This window comes from Dendrobates tinctorius, unplaced genomic scaffold (assembly GCF_039654945.1).
Source record: "Dendrobates tinctorius isolate UK_male_01 unplaced genomic scaffold, ASM3965494v1 ptg000093l, whole genome shotgun sequence".
In the NCBI taxonomy this organism is placed as follows: Eukaryota; Metazoa; Chordata; class Amphibia; order Anura; family Dendrobatidae; genus Dendrobates; species Dendrobates tinctorius.
The window spans coordinates 5,455,984-5,481,638 of record NW_027361761.1 but is presented as its reverse complement, the minus strand read 5'-3'; the positions used below and the strand labels follow the sequence as shown (position 1 = coordinate 5,481,638).

Here is a 25,655-nt window from a genome sequence, read left to right as displayed (position 1 = left end):
CAGTGTTATGTTAGGATGGATATCTAGATATTTTGTCATCCGGGGCTCTGGGAAAGTTGGGTGTCCTGAATAAAAATAAAAGATAGCATTACAGCATAAATATATAGATTTACCATTCAGGACTGCAGGAAAGCTGGGTCTCATGGACGTATTACGGTATAACTAGACAAGACTGTCAATCAGGGTTTAGGGAAAGCTGGGTGTTCTGACACTGCTGCGTGTAACTGGAAGAGCATGGCCCCCAGCTGTAAATAGTATTGGTGTTCTTCTATTGGCCCCCGAGGTCGACCCTGCCCCGCTCTGCAGTGTGGGGGCCGTGTATCAGGTGACCAGGGAGCATGGCCGCCTCGTGTCTACTGTTACTATGGAGACCTGAGTCATGGCTGACCGTTGCCTGGAGACAGCACAAGCTGCAGAGAGACAGTCGGGTGCATAGACGACTGCAAGGAAAGAGACATCCAGCAGGCAGCCGGCGTCATGTCCTCTCACCCGGTCCATGGGCTGCCATTCCTGCCCGGGAACAGCTACCGGGACCCGACCGTAAGTGGCGTCACCGGCGGATGTGGAGATGGCGGCTCAGATTCCGGCCGTGTGCTGTCATTGTGCTGCGACACATTATTAATGGCGCTATCGGTGCAGGGGCGGTGTACCACATATAATACTCAGCATGGCATACAGAATACCGCACCCAGGGTACCACATATAGTACTATACACAGTGAGCCATATAGAATACTGCACATATAGTACTATACACAGTGAGCCATATAGAATACTGCACATATAGTACTATACACAGTGTACCATATAGAATACCGCACATATATAGTACTATACACAGTGTACCATATAGAATACTGCACATATAGTACTATACACAGTGTACCATATAGAATACCGCACATATAGTACTATACACAGTGTACCATATAGAATACTGCACATATAGTACTATACACAGTGCACCATATAGAATACCGCACATATAGTACTATACACAGTGTACCATATAGAATACTGCACATATAGTACTATACACAGTGTACCATATAGAATACCGCACATATACTACTATACACAGTGTACCATATAGAATACTGCACATATATAGTACTATACACAGTGTACCATATAGAATACTGCACATATAGTACTATACACAGTGTACCATATAGAATACCGCACATATAGTACTATACACAGTGTACCATATAGAATACTACACATATAGTACTATACACAGTGCACCATATAGAATACCGCACATATAGTACTATACACAGTGAGCCATATAGAATACTGCACATATAGTACTATACACAGTGTACCATATAGAATACCGCACATATACTACTATACACAGTGTACCATATAGAATACTGCACATATATAGTACTATACACAGTGTACCATATAGAATACTGCACATATAGTACTATACACAGTGTACCATATAGAATACCGCACATATAGTACTATACACAGTGTACCATATAGAATACTGCACATATAGTACTATACACAGTGCACCATATAGAATACCGCACATATAGTACTATACACAGTGCACCATATAGAATACCGCACATATAGTACTATACACAGTGAGCCATATAGAATACTGCACATATAGTACTATACACAGTGTACCATATAGAATACCGCACATATATAGTACTATACACAGTGTACCATATAGAATACTGCACATATAGTACTATACACAGTGTACCATATAGAATACCACACATATATAGTACTATACACAGTGAGCCATATAGAATACCTCACATATAGTACTATACACAGTGTACCATATAGAATACCGCACATATAGTACTATACACAGTGAGCCATATAGAATACCTCACATATAGTACTATACACAGTGTACCATATAGAATACCTCACATATAGTACTATACACAGTGTACCATATAGAATACCTCACATATAGTACTATACACAGTGTACCATATAGAATACCTCACATATAGTACTATACACAGTGAGCCATATAGAATACCGCACATATAGTACTATACACAGTGTACCATATAGAATACTGCACATATAGTACTATACACAGTGAGCCATATAGAATACCACACATATAGTACTATACACAGTGTACCATATAGAATACTGCACATATAGTACTATACACAGTGAGCCATATAGAATACCGCACATATAGTACTATACACAGTGAGCCATATAGAATACCACACATATAGTACTATACACAGTGTACCATATAGAATACCGCACATATAGTACTATACACAGTGAGCCATATAGAATACCTCACATATAGTACTATACACAGTGAGCCATATAGAATACCGCACATATAGTACTATACACAGTGAGCCATATAGAATACCTCACATATAGTACTATACACAGTGTACCATATAGAATACTGCACATATAGTACTATACACAGTGTACCATATAGAATACTGCACATATATAGTACTATACACAGTGTACCATATAGAATACTGCACATATAGTACTATACACAGTACCATATAGAATACTGCACATATATAGTACTATACACAGTGTACCATATAGAATACCGCACATATAGTACTATACACAGTGTACCATATAGAATACCGCACATATAGTACTATACACAGTGTACCATATAGAATACTGCACATATATAGTACTATACACAGTGTACCATATAGAATACCGCACATATAGTACTATACACAGTGAGCCATATAGAATACCGCACATATAGTACTATACACAGTGTACCATATAGAATACCGCACATATAGTACTATACAGAGTGTACCATATATAATACTGCACATATAGTACTATACACAGTGTACCATATAGAATACTGCACATATATAGTACTATACACAGTGTACCATATAGAATACTGCACATATAGTACTATACACAGTGTACCATATAGAATACCGCACATATATAGTACTATACACAGTGTACCATATAGAATACTGCACATATAGTACTATACACAGTGAGCCATATAGAATACCGCACATATAGTACTATACACAGTGTACCATATAGAATACTGCACATATAGTACTATACACAGTGTACCATATAGAATACCGCACATATAGTACTATACACAGTGTACCATATAGAATACCGCACATATATAGTACTATACACAGTGTACCATATAGAATACCGCACATATAGTACTATACACAGTGTACCATATAGAATACCGCACATATAGTACTATACACAGTGTACCATATAGAATACCGCACATATAGTACTATACACAGTGTACCATATAGAATACTGCACATATATAGTACTATACACAGTGTACCATATAGAATACTGCACATATAGTACTATACACAGTGTACCATATAGAATAATGCACATATATAGTACTATACACAGTGAGCCATATAGAATACTGCACATATATAGTACTATACACAGTGTATCATATAGAATACTGCACATATATAGTACTATACACAGTGAGCCATATAGAATACTGCACATATATAGTACTATACACAGTGTACCATATAGAATACTGCACATATAGTACTATACACAGTGTACCATATAGAATACTGCACATATAGTACTATACACAGTGTACCATATAGAATACCGCACATATATAGTACTATACACAGTGTACCATATAGAATACCGCACATATATAGTACTATACACAGTGTACCATATAGAATACCGCACATATATAGTACTATACACAGTGTACCATATAGAATACCGCACATATAGTACTATACACAGTGAGCCATATAGAATACCACACATATAGTACTATACACAGTGAGCCATGTAGAATACCGCACATATAGTACTATACAGAGTGTACCATGTAGAATACCGCACATATAGTACTATACAGAGTGTACCATATATAATACTGCACATATAGTACTATACACAGTGTACCATATAGAATACTGCACATATATAGTACTATACACAGTGAGCCATATAGAATACTGCACATATAGTACTATACACAGTGTACCATATAGAATACCGCACATATAGTACTATACACAGTGAGCCATATAGAATACCTCACATATAGTACTATACACAGTGTACCATATAGAATACCGCACATATAGTACTATACACAGTGTACCATATAGAATACTGCACATATATAGTACTATACACAGTGTACCATATAGAATACTGCACATATGGTACTATACACAGTGTACCATATAGAATACTGCACATATAGTACTATACACAGTGTACCATATAGAATACCGCACATATATAGTACTATACACCGTGTACCATATAGAATACCGCACATATATAGTACTATACACCGTGTACCATATAGAATACCGCACATATAGTACTATACACAGTGTACCATATAGAATACCGCACATATAGTACTATACACAGTGTACCATATAGAATACTGCACATATAGTACTATACACAGTGTACCATATAGAATACTGCACATATATAGTACTATACACAGTGTACCATATAGAATACCGCACATATAGTACTATACACAGTGTACCATATAGAATACCGCACACATATAGTACTATACACAGTGTACCATATAGAATACCGCACATATAGTACTATACACAGTGTACCATATAGAATACCACACATATAGTACTATACATAGTGTACCATATAGAATACCGCACATATATAGTACTATACACAGTGTACCATATAGAATACTGCACATATAGTACTATACACAGTGTACCATATAGAATACCGCACATATAGTACTATACACAGTGTACCATATAGAATACCACACATATAGTACTATACACAGTGAGCCATATAGAATACCGCACATATAGTACTATACACAGTGTACCATATAGAATACTGCACATATAGTACTATACACAGTGTACCATATAGAATACTGCACATATATAGTACTATACACAGTGTACCATATAGAATACCGCACATATAGTACTATACACAGTGTACCATATAGAATACCGCACATATATAGTACTATACACAGTGTACCATATAGAATACCGCACATATAGTACTATACACAGTGTACCATATAGAATACCACACATATAGTACTATACACAGTGTACCATATAGAATACCGCACATATATAGTACTATACACAGTGTACCATATAGAATACCGCACATATAGTACTATACACAGTGAGCCATATAGAATACCTCACATATAGTACTATACACAGTGTACCATATAGAATACTGCACATATAGTCCTATACACAGTGTACCATATAGAATACTGCACATATAGTACTATACACAGTGAGCCATATAGAATACTGCACATATATATGTGCGGTATTCTATATGGCTCACTGTGTATAGTACTATATATGTGTGGTATTCTATACGGTACACTGTGTATAGTACTATATATGTGCGGTATTCTATATGGTACACTGTGTATAGTACTATATATGTGCGGTATTCTATATGGCTCACTGTGTATAGTGCTATATGTGTGGTATTCTATATGGTACACTGTATAGTACTATATGTGCGGTATTCTATACGGTACACTGTGTATAGTACTATATGTGTGGCATTCTATACACAGTGTACCATATTCTATACACAGTGTACCATATAGAATACCGCACATATAGTACTATACACAGTGTACCATATAGAATACTGCACATATATAGTACTATACACAGTGTACCATATATAATACCACACATATAGTACTATACACAGTGAGCCATATAGAATACCGCACATATATAGTACTATACACAGTGTACCATATAGAATACTGCACATATAGTACTATACACAGTGTACCATATAGAATACCACACATATAGTACTATACACAGTGTACCATATAGAATACCACACATATAGTACTATACACAGTGTACCATATAGAATACCGCACATATAGTACTATACACAGTGTACCATATAGAATACTGCACATATAGTACTATACACAGTGTACCATATAGAATACTGCACATATAGTACTATACACAGTGTACCATATAGAATACCGCACATATATAGTACTATACACAGTGTACCATATAGAATACTGCACATATAGTACTATACACAGTGTACCATATAGAATACCGCACATATAGTACTATACACAGTGTACCATATAGAATACCGCACATATATAGTACTATACACTGTACCATATAGAATACCACACATATAGTACTATACACAGTGAGCCATATAGAATACCGCACATATAGTACTATACACAGTGTACCATATAGAATACTGCACATATAGTACTATACACAGTGTACCATATAGAATACTGCACATATATAGTACTATACACAGTGTACCATATAGAATACCGCACATATAGTACTATACACAGTGTACCATATAGAATACCGCACATATATAGTACTATACACAGTGTACCATATAGAATACCGCACATATAGTACTATACACAGTGTACCATATAGAATACCACACATATAGTACTATACACAGTGTACCATATAGAATACCGCACATATATAGTACTATACACAGTGTACCATATAGAATACCGCACATATAGTACTATACACAGTGAGCCATATAGAATACCTCACATATAGTACTATACACAGTGTACCATATAGAATACTGCACATATAGTACTATACACGGTGTACCATATAGAATACTGCACATATAGTACTATACACAGTGTACCATATAGAATACTGCACATATAGTACTATACACAGTGTACCATATAGAATACCGCACATATATAGTACTATACACAGTGTACCATATAGAATACCGCACATATAGTACTATACACAGTGTACCATATAGAATACCGCACATATAGTACTATACACAGTGAGCCATATAGAATACCGCACGTATAGTACTATACACAGTGTACCATATAGAATACCGCACATATAGTACTATACACAGTGTACCATATAGAATACCTCACATATAGTACTATACACAGTGTACCATATAGAATACTGCACATATAGTACTATACACAGTGTACCATATAGAAAACCGCACATATAGTACTATACACAGTGCACCATATAGAAAACCGCACATATATAGTACTACACACAGTGTACCATATAGAATACTGCACATATAGTACTATACATAGTGTACCATATAGAATACCACACATATAGTACTATACACAGTGTACCATATAGAATACTGCACATATAGTACTATACACAGTGTACCATATAGAATACTGCACATATAGTACTATACACAGTGAGCCATATAGAATACTGCACATATATATGTGCGGTATTCTATATGGCTCACTGTGTATAGTACTATATATGTGTGGTATTCTATACGGTACACTGTGTATAGTACTATATATGTGCGGTATTCTATATGGTACACTGTGTATAGTACTATATATGTGCGGTATTCTATATGGCTCACTGTGTATAGTGCTATATGTGTGGTATTCTATATGGTACACTGTGTATAGTACTATATGTGCGGTATTCTATACGGTACACTGTGTATAGTACTATATGTGTGGTATTCTATACACAGTGTACCATATTCTATACACAGTGTACCATATAGAATACCGCACATATAGTACTATACACAGTGTACCATATAGAATACTGCACATATATAGTACTATACACAGTGTACCATATAGAATACCACACATATAGTACTATACACAGTGAGCCATATAGAATACCGCACATATATAGTACTATACACAGTGTACCATATAGAATACTGCACATATAGTACTATACACAGTGTACCATATAGAATACCACACATATAGTACTATACACAGTGTACCATATAGAATACCGCACATATAGTACTATACACAGTGTACCATATAGAATACTGCACATATAGTACTATACACAGTGTACCATATAGAATACCGCACATATATAGTACTATGCACAGTGTACCATATAGAATACTGCACATATAGTACTATACACAGTGTACCATATAGAATACCGCACATATAGTACTATACACAGTGTACCATATAGAATACCGCACATATAGTACTATACACAGTGTACCATATAGAATACCGCACATATATAGTACTATACACAGTGAGCCATATAGAATACTGCACATATAGTACTATACACAGTGAGCCATATAGAATACTGCACATATATATGTGCGGTATTCTATATGGCTCACTGTGTATAGTACTATATATGTGTGGTATTCTATACGGTACACTGTGTATAGTACTATATATGTGCGGTATTCTATATGGTACACTGTGTATAGTACTATATATGTGCGGTATTCTATATGGCTCACTGTGTATAGTACTATATGTGCAGTATTCTATATGGTACACTGTGTATAGTACTATATGTGCGGTATTCTATATGGCTCACTGTATATAGTACTATATGTGTGGTATTCTATATGGTACACTGTGTATAGTACTATATATGTGCGGTATTCTATATGGCTCACTGTGTATAGTACTATATGTGTGGTATTCTATACGGTACACTGTGTAGAGTACTATATATGTGCGGTATTCTATATGGTACACTGTGTATAGTACTATATGTGCAGTATTCTATATGGTACACTGTGTATAGTACTATATGTGTGGTATTCTATACACAGTGTACCATATTCTATACACAGTGTACCATATAGAATACCGCACATATATAGTACTATACACAGTGTACCATATATAATACTGCACATATAGTACTATACACAGTGTACCATATAGAATACCGCACATATAGTACTATACACAGTGTACCATATAGAATACCGCACATATAGTACTATACACAGTGTACCATATAGAATACCGCACATATATAGTACTATACACAGTGTACCATATATAATACTGCACATATAGTACTATACACAGTGTACCATATAGAATACCGCACATATAGTACTATACACAGTGTACCATATAGAATACCGCACATATAGTACAATACACAGTGTACCATATAGAATACCGCACATATATAGTACTATACACAGTGTACCATATATAATACTGCACATATAGTACTATACACAGTGTACCATATAGAATACCGCACATATAGTACTATACACAGTGTACCATATAGAATACCGCACATATAGTACTATACACAGTGTACCATATAGAATACTGCACATATATAGTACTATACACAGTGTACCGTATAGAATACTGCACATATATAGTACTATACACAGTGTACCGTATAGAATACTGCACATATAGTACTATACGCAGTGTACCATATAGAATACTGCACATATAGTACTATACACAGTGTACCATATAGAATACCGCACATATAGTACTATACACAGTGTACCATATAGAATACTGCACATATATAGTACTATACACAGTGTACCATATAGAATACCACACATATAGTACTATATACAGTGAGCCATATAGAATACCGCACATATAGTACTATACACAGTGTACCATATAGAATACTGCACATATAGTACTATACACAGTGAGCCATATAGAATACCGCACATATATAGTACTATACACAGTGTACCATATAGAATACCACACATATATAGTGCGATACACAGTGTACCGTATAGAATACCACACATATATAGTACTATACACAGTGAGCCATATAGAATACTGCATATATAGTACTATATACAGTGAGCCATATAGAATACCGCACATATAGTACTATACACAGTGTACCATATAGAATACTGCACATATAGTACTATACACAGTGATCCATATAGAATACCGCACATATATAGTACTATACACAGTGTACCATATAGAATACCGCACATATAGTACTATACACAGTGAGCCATATAGAATACCGCACATATATAGTACTATACACAGTGATCCATATAGAATACCGCACATATATAGTACTATACACAGTGTACCATATAGAATACCACACATATAGTACTATACACAGTGTACCATATAGAAAACCGCACATATAGTACGATACACAGTGTACCATATAGAATACCGCACATACAGTACGATACACAGTGTACCATATAGAATACCACATATAGTACTATACACAGTGTACCGTATAGAAAACCGCACATATAGTACGATACACAGTGTACCATATAGAAAACCGCACATATATAGCACTATACACAGTGTACCATATAGAATACAGCACATATATATAGTACTATATACAGTGTACCATATAGAATACCGCACATACAGTACGATACACAGTGTACCATATAGAATACCACATATAGTACTATACACAGTGTACCGTATAGAATACCACACATATAGTACTATACACAGTGAGCCATATATAATACTGCACATATAGTACTATATACAGTGAGCCATATAGAATACTGCACATATAGTACTATACACAGTGAGCCATATAGAATACCGCACATATATAGTACTATACACAGTGTACCATATATAATAACGCACATATAGTACTATACACAGTGTACCATATAGAATACCGCACATATAGTGCTATACACAGTGTACCGTATAGAATACTACACATATATAGTACTATACACTGTACCGTATAGAATACCTCACATATAGTACTATACACAGTGTACCATATATAATGCCTCACATATATAGTACTATACACAGTGTACCATATAGAATACCACACATATGGTACTATACACAGTGTACCATATAGAATAACGCACATATAGTACTATACACAGTGTACCATATATAATGCCTCACATATATAGTACTATACACAGTGTACCATATAGAATAACGCACATATAGTACTATACACAGTGTACCATATAGAATACCACACATATGGTACTATACACAGTGTACCACATAGAATACAGCACATATAGTACTATACACAGTGTACCATATAGAATAATGCACATATAGTACTATACACAGTGTACCATATAGAATACCACACATATGGTACTATACACAGTGTACCATATAGAATACAGCACATATAGTACTATACACAGTGTACCATATAGAATAACGCACATATAGTACTATACACAGTGAGCCATATAGAATAACGCACATATAGTACTATACACAGCGAGCCATATAGAATACCGCACATATAGTACTATACACAGTGTACCATATAGAATACCGCACATATAGTACTATACACAGTGTACCATATAGAATACCACACATATAGTACTATACACAGTGTACCATATAGAATGCCACACATATAGTACTATACACAGTGTACCATATAGAACACCGTACATAAAGTACTATACACAGTGTACCATATAGAATACCACACATATAGTACTATACACAGTGTACCATATAGAACACCGTACATAAAGTACTATACACAGTGTACCATATAGAATACCACATATATAGTACTATACACAGTGTACCATATAGAATACCTCACATATAGTACTATACACAGTGTACCATATAGAATAACGCACATATAGTACTATACACTGTACCGTATAGAATACCACACATATAGTACTATACACAGTGAGCCATATAGAATACCTCACATATAGTACTATACACAGTGTACCATATAGAATACCACACATATGGTACTATACACAGTGTACCATATAGAATACCGCACATATAGTACTATACACAGTGTACCATATAGAATACTGCACATATAGTACTATACACAGTGTACCATATAGAATACCACACATATAGTACTATACACAGTGTACCATATAGAATACTGCACATATAGTACTATACACAGTGTACCATATAGAATACTGCACATATAGTACTATACACAGTGTACCATATAGAATACTGCACATATAGTACTATACACAGTGAGCCATATAGAATACTGCACATATATATGTGCGGTATTCTATATGGCTCACTGTGTATATTACTATATATGTGTGGTATTCTATACACAGTGTACCATATTCTATACACAGTGTACCATATAGAATACCACACATACAGTACTATACACAGTGAGCCATATAGAATACCGCACATATATAGTACTATACTCAGTGTACCATATAGAATACCACACATATAGTACTATACACAGTGTACCATATAGAATACCGCACATATAGTACTATACACAGTGTACCATATAGAATACTGCACATATATAGTACTATACACAGTGTACCATATAGAATACCACACATATAGTGCTATACAGAGTGAGCCATATAGAATACCGCACATATATAGTACTATACACAGTGTACCATATAGAATACCACACATATAGTACTATACACAGTGTACCATATAGAATACCGCACATATAGTACTATACACAGTGTACCATATAGAATACCGCACATATATAGTACTCTACACATTGTACCGTATAGAATACCACACATATATAGTACTATACACAGTGAGCCATATAGAATACCGCACATATAGTACTATACACAGTGTACCATATAGAATACCGCACATATATAGTACTCTACACATTGTACCGTATAGAATACCACACATATATAGTACTATACACAGTGAGCCATATAGAATACCGCACATATAGTACTATACACAGTGTACCATATAGAATACTGCACATATAGTACTATATATGTGCGGTATTCTATATGGCTCACTGTGTATAGTACTATATGTGTGGTATTCTATATGGTACACTGTGTATAGTACTATATGTGTGGTATTCTATATGGTACACTGTGTATAGTACTATATATGTGCGGTATTCTATATGGCTCACTGTGTATAGTACTATATGTGTGGTATTCTATATGGTACACTGTGTATAGAATATGGTACACTGTGTATAGAATACCACACATATAGTACTATACACAGTGTACCATATAGAATACCGCACATATAGTACTATACACAGTGTACCATATAGTATACCGCACATATATAGTACTCTACACAGTGTACCGTATAGAATACCACACATATATAGTACTATACACAGTGAGCCATATAGAATACCGCACATATATAGTACTATACACAGTGTACCATATAGAATACCACACATATATAGTACTATACACAGTGAGCCATATAGAATACCGCACATATATGTGCAGTATTCTATATGGCTCACTGTGTATAGCACTATATGTGCAGTATTCTATATGGTACACTGTGTATAGTACTATATATGTGCGGTATTCTATATGGCTCACTGTGTATAGTACTATATATGTGTGGTATTCTATACGGTACACTGTGTAGAGTACTATATATGTGCGGTATACTATATGGTACACTGTGTATAGTACTATATGTGCGGTATTCTATATGGTACACTGTGTATAGTACTATATGTGTGGTATTCTATACACAGTGTACCATATTCTATACACAGTGTACCATATAGAATACCACACATATAGTACTATACACAGTGAGCCATATAGAATACCGCACATATATAGTACTATACACAGTGTACCATATAGAATACCACACATATAGTACTATACACAGTGTACCATATAGAATACCGCACATATAGTACTATGCACAGTGTACCATATAGATTACTGCACATATATAGTACTATACACAGTGTACCATATAGAATACCACACATATAGTACTATACACAGTGAGCCATATAGAATACCGCACATATATAGTACTATACACAGTGTACCATATAGAATACCACACATATAGTACTATACACAGTGTACCATATAGAATACCGCACATATAGTACTATACACAGTGTACCATATAGAATACCGCACATATATAGTACTCTACACATTGTACCGTATAGAATACCACACATATATAGTACTATACACAGTGAGCCATATAGAATACCGCACATATAGTACTATACACAGTGTACCATATAGAATACCACACATATAGTACTATATACAGTGAGCCATATAGAATACCGCACATATAGTACTATACACAGTGTACCATATAGAATACTGCACATATAGTACTATACACAGTGAGCCATATAGAATACCGCACATATATAGTACTATACACAGTGTACCATATAGAATACCACACATATATAGTGCTATACACAGTGTACCGTATAGAATACCACACATATATAGTACTATACACAGTGAGCCATATAGAATACTGCATATATAGTACTATACACAGTGAGCCATATAGAATACCGCACATATATAGTACTATACACAGTGTACCATATAGAATACCACACATATAGTACTATATACAGTGAGCCATATAGAATACCGCACATATAGTACTATACACAGTGTACCATATAGAATACTGCACATATAGTACTATACACAGTGATCCATATAGAATACCGCACATATATAGTACTATACACAGTGTACCATATAGAATACCGCACATATAGTACTATACACAGTGAGCCATATAGAATACCGCACATATATAGTACTATACACAGTGTACCATATAGAATACTGCACATATAGTACTATACACAGTGATCCATATTGAATACCGCACATATATAGTACTATACACTGTTCCATATAGAATACCTCACATATAGTACTATACACAGTGTACCATATAGAATACCACACATATAGTACTATACACAGTGTACCATATAGAATACCACACATATAGTACTATACACAGTGTACCATATAGAAAACCGCACATATAGTACGATACACAGTGTACCATATAGAAAACCGCACATATATAGCACTATACACAGTGTACCATATAGAATACAGCACATATATATAGTACTATATACAGTGTACCATATAGAATACCGCACATACAGTACGATACACAGTGTACCATATAGAATACCACATATAGTACTATACACAGTGTACCATATAGAATAACGCACATATAGTACTATACACAGTGTACCATATAGAATACCGCACATATAGTGCTATACACAGTGTACCGTATAGAATACTACACATATATAGTACTATACACTGTACCGTATAGAATACCTCACATATAGTACTATACACAGTGTACCATATATAATGCCTCACATATATAGTACTATACACAGTGTACCATATAGAATACCACACATATGGTACTATACACAGTGTACCATATTGAATACCGCACATATAGTACTATACACAGTGTACCATATAGAATACCACACATATAGTACTATACACAGTGTACCATATAGAATGCCACACATATAGTACTATACACAGTGTACCATATAGAACACCGTACATAAAGTACTATACACAGTGTACCATATAGAATACCACACATATAGTACTATACACAGTGTACCATATAGAACACCGTACATAAAGTACTATACACAGTGTACCATATAGAATACCACATATATAGTACTATACACAGTGTACCATATAGAATAACGCACATATAGTACTATACACTGTACCGTATAGAATACCACACATATAGTACTATACACAGTGAGCCATATAGAATACCTCACATATAGTACTATACACAGTGTACCATATAGAATACCACACATATGGTACTATACACAGTGTACCATATAGAATACCGCACATATAGTACTATACACAGTGTACCATATAGAATACCACACATATAGTACTATACACAGTGTACCATATAGAATACCACACATATAGTACTATACACAGTGTACCATATAGAATACTGCACATATAGTACTATACACAGTGTACCACATAGAATACCACACATATAGTACTATACACAGTGTACCATATAGAATACTGCACATATAGTACTATACACAGTGTACCATATAGAATACTGCACATATAGTACTATACACAGTGTACCATATAGAATACTGCACATATAGTACTATACACAGTGAGCCATATAGAATACTGCACATATATATGTGCGGTATTCTATATGGCTCACTGTGTATATTACTATATATGTGTGGTATTCTATACACAGTGTACCATATTCTATACACAGTGTACCATATAGAATACCACACATACAGTACTATACACAGTGAGCCATATAGAATACCGCACATATATAGTACTATACTCAGTGTACCATATAGAATACCACACATATAGTACTATACACAGTGAGCCATATATAATACCGCACATATATAGTACTATACACAGTGTACCATATAGAATACCGCACATATATAGTACTATACACAGTGTACCGTATAGAATACCACACATATATAGTACTATACACAGTGAGCCATATAGAATACCGCATATATAGTACTATACACAGTGAGCCATATAGAATACCGCACATATGTAGTACTATACACAGTGTACCATATAGAATACCACACATATAGTACTATATACAGTGGGCCATATAGAATACCACACATATAGTACTATACACAGTGTACCATATAGAATACTGCACATATAGTACTATACACAGTGATCCATATAGAATACCGCACATATATAGTACTATACACAGTGTACCATATAGAATACCGCACATATAGTACTATACACAGTGTACCATATAGAATACCGCACATATAGTACTATACACAGTGTACCATATAGAATACCACACATACAGTACTATACACAGTGTACCATATAGAATACCGCACATATAGTACTATACACAGTACCATATAGAATACCGCACATATAGTACTATACACAGTGTACCATATAGAATACTGCACATATAGTACTATACACAGTGTACCATATAGAATACCGCACATATAGTACTATACACAGTGTACCATATAGAATACCGCACATATAGTACTATACACAGTGTACCATATAGAATACTGCACATATAGTACTATACACAGTGTACCATATAGAATACCGCACATATAGTACTATATACAGTGTACCATATAGAATACTACACATATATAGTACTATACACAGTGTACCATATGTAATACTGCACATGTAGTACTATACACAGTGTACCATATAGAATACTACACATATAGTACTATACACAGTGTACCATATAGAATAACGCACATATAGTACTATACACAGTGTACCATATAGAATACTGCACATATATAGTGCTATACACAGTGTACCATATATAATACTGCACATATAGTACTATACACAGTGTACCATATAGAATACCGCACATATAGTACTATACACAGTGTACCATATAGAATACTGCACATATAGTACTATACACAGTGTACCATATAGAATACCGTACATATAGTACTATACACAGTGTACCATATAGAATACTGCACATATATAGTACTATACACAGTGTACCATATAGAATACCACAAATATAGTACTATACACAGTGTACCATATAGAATACCGCACTTATAGTACTATACACAGTGTACCATATAGAAAACCGCACATATAGTACTATACACAGTGTACCATATAGAATACCGTACATATATTGTACTATACACAGTGTACCATATAAAATACTGCACATATAGTACTATACACAGTGTTCCATATAGAATACCGCACATATATAGTACTATACACAGTGTACCATATAGAATACCTCACATATATAGTACTATACACAGTGTATCATATAGAATACCGCACATATAGTACTATACACAGTGTTCCATATAGAATACCGCACATATATAGTACTATACACAGTGTACCATTTAGAATACTGCACATATAGTACTATACACAGCGTACCATATAGAATACTGCACATATAGTACTATACACAGTGTACCATATAGAATACTGCACATATAGTACTATACACAGTGTACCATATAGAATACCGCACATATAGTACTATACACAGTGAGCCATATAGAATACCGCACATATAGTACTATACACAGTGTACCATATAGAATACTGCACATATAGTACTATACACAGTGTACCATATAGAATACCACACATATAGTACTATACACAGTGTACCATATAGAATACCACACATATAGTACTATACACAGTGTACCATATAGAATACTGCACATATAGTACTATACACAGTGTACCATATAGAATACCGCACATATAGTACTATACACAGTGAGCCATATAGAATACCGCACATATAGTACTATACACAGTGTACCATATAGAATACCGCACATATAGTACTATACACAGTGTACCATATAGAATACCGCACATATAGTACTATACACAGTGTACCATATAGAATACCGCACATATATAGTACTATACACAGTGTACCATATAGAATACCGCACATATAGTACAACACACAGTGTACCATATAGAATACCGCACATATAGTACTATACACAGTGTACCATATAGAATACCGCACATATAGTACTATACACAGTGTACCATATAGAATACTGCACATATATAGTACTATACACAGTGTACCATATAGAATACTGCACATATAGTACTATACACAGTGTACCGTATAGAATACTGCACATATAGTACTATACACAGTGTACCATATAGAATACTGCACATATATAGTACTATACACAGTGTACCATATAGAATACCGCACATATAGTACTATACACAGTGTACCATATAGAATACCGCACATATAGTACTATACACAGTGTACCATATAGAATACTGCACATATAGTACTATACACAGTGTACCATATAGAATACCGCACATATAGTACTATACACAGTGTACCATATAGAATACCGCACATATAGTACTATACACAGTGTACCATATAGAATACTGCACATATAGTACTATACACAGTGTACCATATAGAATACTGCACATATAGTACTATACACAGTGTACCATATAGAATACTGCACATATAGTACTATACACAGTGTACCGTATAGAATACTGCACATATAGTACTATACACAGTGTACCATATGGAATACTGCACATATAGTACTATACACAGTGTACCATATGGAATACTGCACACATATACTACTATACACAGTGTACCATATAGAATACTGCACACATATAGTACTATACACAGTGTACCATATAGAATACCGCACATATAGTACTATACACAGTGTACCATATAGAATACCGCACATATATAGTACTATACACAGTGTACCATATAGAATACTGCACACATATAGTACTATACACAGTGTACCATATAGAATACCGCACATATAGTACTATACACAGTGTACCATATAGAATACCGCACATATATAGTACTATACACAGTGTACCATATAGAATACTGCACATATATAGTACTATACACAGTGTACCATATAGAATACTGCACATATAGTACTATACACAGTGTACCATATAGAATACCGCACATATAGTACTATACACAGTGTACCATATAGAATACTGCACATATATAGTACTATACACAGTGTACCATATAGAATACTGCACATATAGTACTATACACAGTGTACCATATAGAATACCGCACATATAGTACTATACACAGTGTACCATATAGAATACCGCACATATATAGTACTATACACAGTGTACCATATAGAATACTGCACATATATAGTACTATACACAGTGTACCATATAGAATACTGCACATATAGTACTATACACAGTGTACCATATAGAATACCTCACATATAGTACTATACACAGTGTACCATATAGAATACTGCACATATAGTACTATACACAGTGTACCATATAGAATACCTCACATATAGTACTATACACAGTGTACCATATATAATACCTCACATATATAGTACTATACACAATGTACCATATAGAATACCACATATATAGTACTATACACAGTGTACCATATAGAATACCTCACAAATATAGGTGTCACGGAGTCCTTCTCTGGTATCACACAGGGGGTCATCAAGAGACAGATACAGTGAGGCTGTAGACTTACAATGTAATAAGAAAAACACTATGAAAATAACTGGAATTGTTAAAAATAGAAATATACACAAAATGACATCCACATAGCCTATCACACCATCACACCCCCCCCATAATAAGTGAGCACGCCATAAGGTCTACACAGACCTCTGGCCTGCTCACTGTAGTCCACATTGCTCAGTTATATATAATTCCTTGTACAGTGGCAGGGGTAGGTCGGCCTGGGGAGCCTATGGTTCTTCTTGTCGAGACAGTCCATCGGCGTTCTGGTGTTGGCTTCCTCGCTTGTGTTGGATGGAGAAGCTGTAGGGTTGTAAGGACAAGCTCCACCGCAGCAATCTTCCATTGTCCCCTGATACGCGGTTCAGCCATGTGAGGGGGTTGTGGTCTGTAACAATTGTAAAGTCTCTGCCATACAAGTAGGGCTGCAATTTTTTTAGCGCCCATACGATGGCAAGGCACTCCTTTTCAATAGTGGCATAGGCAACTTCCCGATCCAGTAGTTTCCGACTGGCAAAAGCAACAGGATGTTCTTCTCCGGCGGCGTTCACTTGGCTAAGTACTGCCCCAATCCCAAAGGTGGATGCATCTGTCTGCACGAGGAACCTGCGTTTATAATCCGGGGCAGCCAAGACAGGAGCAGTGACGAGGGCAGTCTTTAATACTGAAAAGGCATCCTCACATGCAGTCGTCCACGTCACATTCCTAGGCATGTTCTTGCGGGTCAGGTCGGTTAGGGGCTTGGCCAAGGTGCTGAAGTTAGAAACAAATTTGCGATAGTAACCAGCAGTTCCTAAAAATGCAAGTACCTGCTTTTTAGTCTGGGGTCTACACCAGTTGCTAATGGCTTCCACCTTGGCAGGCTCAGGCCTTAGTGTCCCACCCCCTACTCTATGCCCGAGGTACTGCACCTCAGCCATCCCTATTTGGCACTTATCAGGGCGAATGGTCAGTCCTGCGGTAAGGATACAGTCCAGCACTATGACCAAGTGTTTAAGATGTTCCTCCTAGGTTGTGCTAAAAATGGCAATGTCATCTAAGTAAGCACAGGCAAAGTCCTGACATTGTGTAACAGTCGATCCACCAGTCTCTGGAAAGTAGCGGGGGCAGTTTTCATCCCAAAGGGCATTCCCAGGAACTCAAAAAGCCCAAATGGAGTAATGAAGGCCGAGCGCTCCCGAGCGTCCTCCGTTAGGGGTATCTGCCAGTACCCCTTGCTCAAGTCTAACGTGGTCACAAATTGGGCACTGGCCAGACGATCCAATAGATCATCAATCCTGGGCATGGGATAAGCATCACTCTTGGTGGCATCATTTAGTCGTCTGTAATCAACGCAGAATCGTGTTGTACCATCCTTCTTGGGGACCAGGACGACAGGAGAGGCCCAAGAACTGTGAGATGGCTGAATAACTCCCAGTCGTTTCATCTCCTCCAGTTCGTTCTTTATCATGCCTTGAACAGCCTCTGGAACCCGGTAGGCAACCTGCTGGATGGGGCGTTGTCCGGGGGTTTTCACATGGTGGCTGGTGAGAGTAGTCTTCCCCGGCTTTGAGGAGAAAGCAGCAGCCCTCGGCCTTAGTACGGCGACAGTATCGTCCTTTTGTATATCCGATAAATGGGAGCCCAGGGGCACTTGTTCCAGTGATCCTCCCGCTTGGGCAACCTGGAGGAGATCTGGGAGATACTCGTCGTCGGCGATATCACTAGGGGGGTGGCAGACAGAACAGGCAGAGGTCGGTCGTGGTAGTCTTTCAGCATGTTAATGTGGACGGTTTTCTGTCGTCGACCGCTAGAGTCCAGGGCAATAACATAGTTAGTGTCATTAATTTTCTTGACAACCTGGTAAGGGCCTTCCCACACTGCTTGAAGCTTGTTGGCAGGGGAAGCAATAATCATGAGCCCTTGCTGTTCTTCCATAAATTCCCGGTTCCTGGAATTACGGTCATACCAGGTTTTTTGTCTGGACTGGGCCATTCGCTGATGTTCTTTAGCGAAGGTAGCTAGCTGGGCGAGACGGTCTCTGAGCTCTAGAACATAGGGAACGATGGGCATTCCGGTATCTGAGATGTCTCCCTCCAAATGTTCTTTCAGAAGAGTGAGAGGCCCACGGACCTTCCGGCTAAACAGTAGTTCAAAGGGAGAGAACCCTGTGGACTCTTGGGGAACCTCCCGATAGGCGAAGAGGAGATGTGGCAGGTACTTTTCCCAGTCTTTTTCAACCCCAACAAGAGCCCTCAGCATATTTTTTAGGTTTCCATTAAAGCGTTCACATAGTCCGTTGGTCTGCGGGTGGTATGGGGTGGTGCGAAAGGCTCGAACACCACAGGTATGCCATAGGGACTGGACCAGATCTGACATGAACTGAGTGCCTTGATCCGACAATATTTCACCAGGAATCCCTACCCGGGTAAAGATGGTAACAAGGGCCTCGGCTACCTTTACTGCTGTAATACTGGACAGGGCCACAGCTTCAGGATACCTAGTGGCATAGTCCACCACGGTCAGGATATATTTTTTTCCCGACCTGCTGGGGTGGGCCAGAGGACCTATGATGTCGACGGCTACACGTTGAAATGGTTCCTCAATTATGGGCAGGGATTGCAGGGGTACCTTATGTCGAGCTTCTGGATGCCGCATTCGCTGACACACATCGCAGGTGCGGCAATAATGGGCTACCGACTGCGAGACGCCCGGCCAGTAAAAACTTTCAGTGAGTCTCTTTTCAGTCCTTTTTCTCCCTTGATGCCCAGCCAAGGGGATGTCATGGGCCAGTTGAAGTAGCTATGCCCTGTACTTCTGAGGGACAATGAGTTGCCTGGTCGTTGCGTCAGGGTTGCCCTGGTCACTGCCCTTTGTTACACGATAATACAGTCCGTTTTCTCGAGTGAAGCCATCCCCATTATCTCCCAAGTGCCCAGTTTCTGCCTTTCGCCTAAGGGCAGCTAAGGTAGTGTCACCCTCTATTTCTCTCCTAAACTCCTCTCTGTCCCAAGACTCTCCCAATGTAGTAGCAGCGAAAGTATTGCTTACCGACTCTGATGCGGTTCGTGGTGGTTGCTCCCCGGTGGGGTCCGGATGATGTAGTGCTTGAAGGGCCTGTAGTCGGGTGACTGCTCCCACAAATTGGCACTGTAACTCCCCAATGTCGTTCCCAAGCAGGATATCTGCAGGAAGTCCTCCCATAACTCCAATCCAACACAGTTTTTCTCCACAACCATAATCCAAATGCACAGAAGCTCGCCGTATATATTTGCGGGCACCCCCCCCCCCGCCAGGACAATGGGAATTCCCGGACCCTGGTAAATTGCCTTGGGTCGAACCACACGGGGGTCAGCGATAGTCAAGAATGCCCCCGTGTCTCTAAATCCTGACACTTTGTATCCATCAATAAAGACATCCTGCAGGTGGCGTTGCCGTTACTCTGAGTAGCTAAAGGACAGAGGCCGGAATCCGTACACTCCAGGAGGGGTATCTATGGTGCCGTGGTCGGTGGTCCACTCTGGTGGGGGTGGTGGTAGCTCTTCCTCAGGTGTGGTGGAGTGTACAAGATGCATTGGACAAGGTGGGGCTGCGTCGGGCTCCCTCCGAATCCTGGAGGGACAGCCAGACTGCAAATGTCCAGGTTGCCCACACCCATAACACCTCCTCTGTGATACCCCCAGGTCGTGGTCGGAACTGTTGGGGCCTAGGATTGTGAGGCGTGATGCTCATCGGCTTGCGACTAGGTGGAAGGGCAGATATAATTGGAGGGAAACGGGGCGCGGGAGCAGGCCGTGGTTCATTGTCCAGAAGCCTCCTCCATTGCGGCCGGATAGTAAGGGCTTCATCGGCCAGGGCTGTAGCTCTATCCACGGTACACGGCGTGCGCTCCCGGACCCATTCCCGTACCTCTGCAGGGCACTTGGCAAGAAATTGTTCTATAAGGAACGCCTGTATAACATCTCCCACAGTAAAGGCGTTTTCTGCTTCCAGCCATCTCCGACATGCCTCGGACATCTTATGTGCATACATCCTAAACGATCCCCCCGTGGTGCATGGGAGGTCTCGGAACTTGGCCCTATATGAGTCTGGGGTGATAGCATGGTAATCCAGGATAGTCCGCTTTACAATGTTATATTCCCGATTCCACAGTGCATCAATGGTTCGGTAAGCCTCCGCCATGCTTCCGTTCAGGAGCCCCACTAACAAACGCATCCAGCTAGAGTGGGGCACCTCCATCACAGCACACTGCTGCTCAAAGTCCTTGAAGAACCCCTCCTTTCTCCGGAAGCCTCATCAAATGGCTTAAACTCTGTCCGGGTGATCCGTACAGGCTCCCGGATTGTTGGGGTTACAATCCACATTGCGTTACTCCCTTTTTCAAGCTCCATTGCTTCCTGTCTCCGCTGTGCCCGGCGGGCAGCCTCCTCCTTGTACTCCTGAGAGACGCTGGGGCCCAGAACCGCCATCTCTTCTTCGTACCACACCAACCACTTGCTTTTCAGGATGGGGATCCCTGTCTCCAGTGCTCGTCCTTCAGACATCTGGGAGGAGGTGACCGGGCTAGCGCCCACCAGTAGATCGATTAAGGCCTCTTTAGTCAGTCCCTGGTAGTTCAGGCCCAGGTCTCTGGCTCTCTCCTGTAAACTGGATACAGTCCAATTTCTGTATTCTGTGGGTGGTTCTCCATTGGGTTACGCTCTGTTGATCCCACCGCTGCCACCAGTTGTCACGGGGTCCTTCTCTGGTATCACACAATCAACAGAGCAAGCGAAGAGTGAAAAATTCCAAGACCTTTATTCAGACAAAAATACGAAAAGGTCCATATTCAGTACACCACACAAAGGATAAGATAGTCCAGAATAAGAATGCAGTCCAGTAACAGGATAAAATGTCCAGGGAAACGAGATTCCAAAACTCTAGCACCAGAGGATAAAATGGGTCCTTCGCTCTCTGAAATGCAGTCTTTACACGATCCTGTTCACACTGGAACTGACTTTCCCAGCTCCTGTTCTCCCCCTACCCCCTTCCTTGTCCAGGGAAAGTCAAACAAGTTGGGGGCGGTTTCCAGGCCTCCCAGAGGAGAACAAAGGGCCTTAGGGATTAATGCACTACAGGGGGGTTATCAAGAGACAGATACAGTGAGGCTGTAGACTTACAATGTAATAAGAAAAAACACTATGAAAATAACTGAAATAGAAAAATAGGAATATACAAAAAATGACATCCACATAGCATATCACACCATCACAGAAATGATCAATGTTTTGCTTTTTGCTTCATTCTCGTTTGTGTTTTTTCATTTAAGACAAATTAAATGAAGATAATACCAAAGAATTTGTGTTTGCAATCATTTTCAGGAACAAACTGAGTATTATCTGACAGAATTGCAGGGGTGTCAATACTTTTGGCCACAACTGTAATACTGCACCCAGTGTGCTGTATGTAATACCACACTATATATAGCGCTATACACAGTATGTACACAGTATAAACCAGCGTGCCATATAGCCAGTGTATACACCCAGTGTAGCATATATAGTACTATACACAATATAACATATATAATATTATACCCAGTGTACTGTATAAAATACCGCACCATGTATAGTTCTACACACAGTATGCCATATATAATACCGCACCCAGTGTACTGTATGTAATACCGCACTATATATAGCGCTATACAGTATATACACAGTATAGTCCAGCGTGCCATATACTGTATAATACCGTATCCAGTGTACTGTATGTAATACCGCACTATATATAGTGCTATACACAGTATAGCCCAGTGTGCCA

The 25,655-nt window shown here is 37.9% G+C and overlaps 1 protein-coding gene across 1 annotated transcript in view; it reads left to right on the top strand.

Moving 5' to 3' along the window:
* The first annotated feature begins 362 nt into the window (after positions 1-362).
* EFHC1 (EF-hand domain containing 1) overlaps positions 363-25,655 on the top strand; it is a 57,547-nt gene continuing 32,254 nt past the window's right edge. The window contains exon 1 of the mRNA XM_073586407.1: positions 363-540. Coding sequence (XP_073442508.1) covers positions 478-540 — 63 coding nt within the window. The 5' untranslated portion in view covers positions 363-477. The remainder of the gene's footprint in view (positions 541-25,655) is intronic.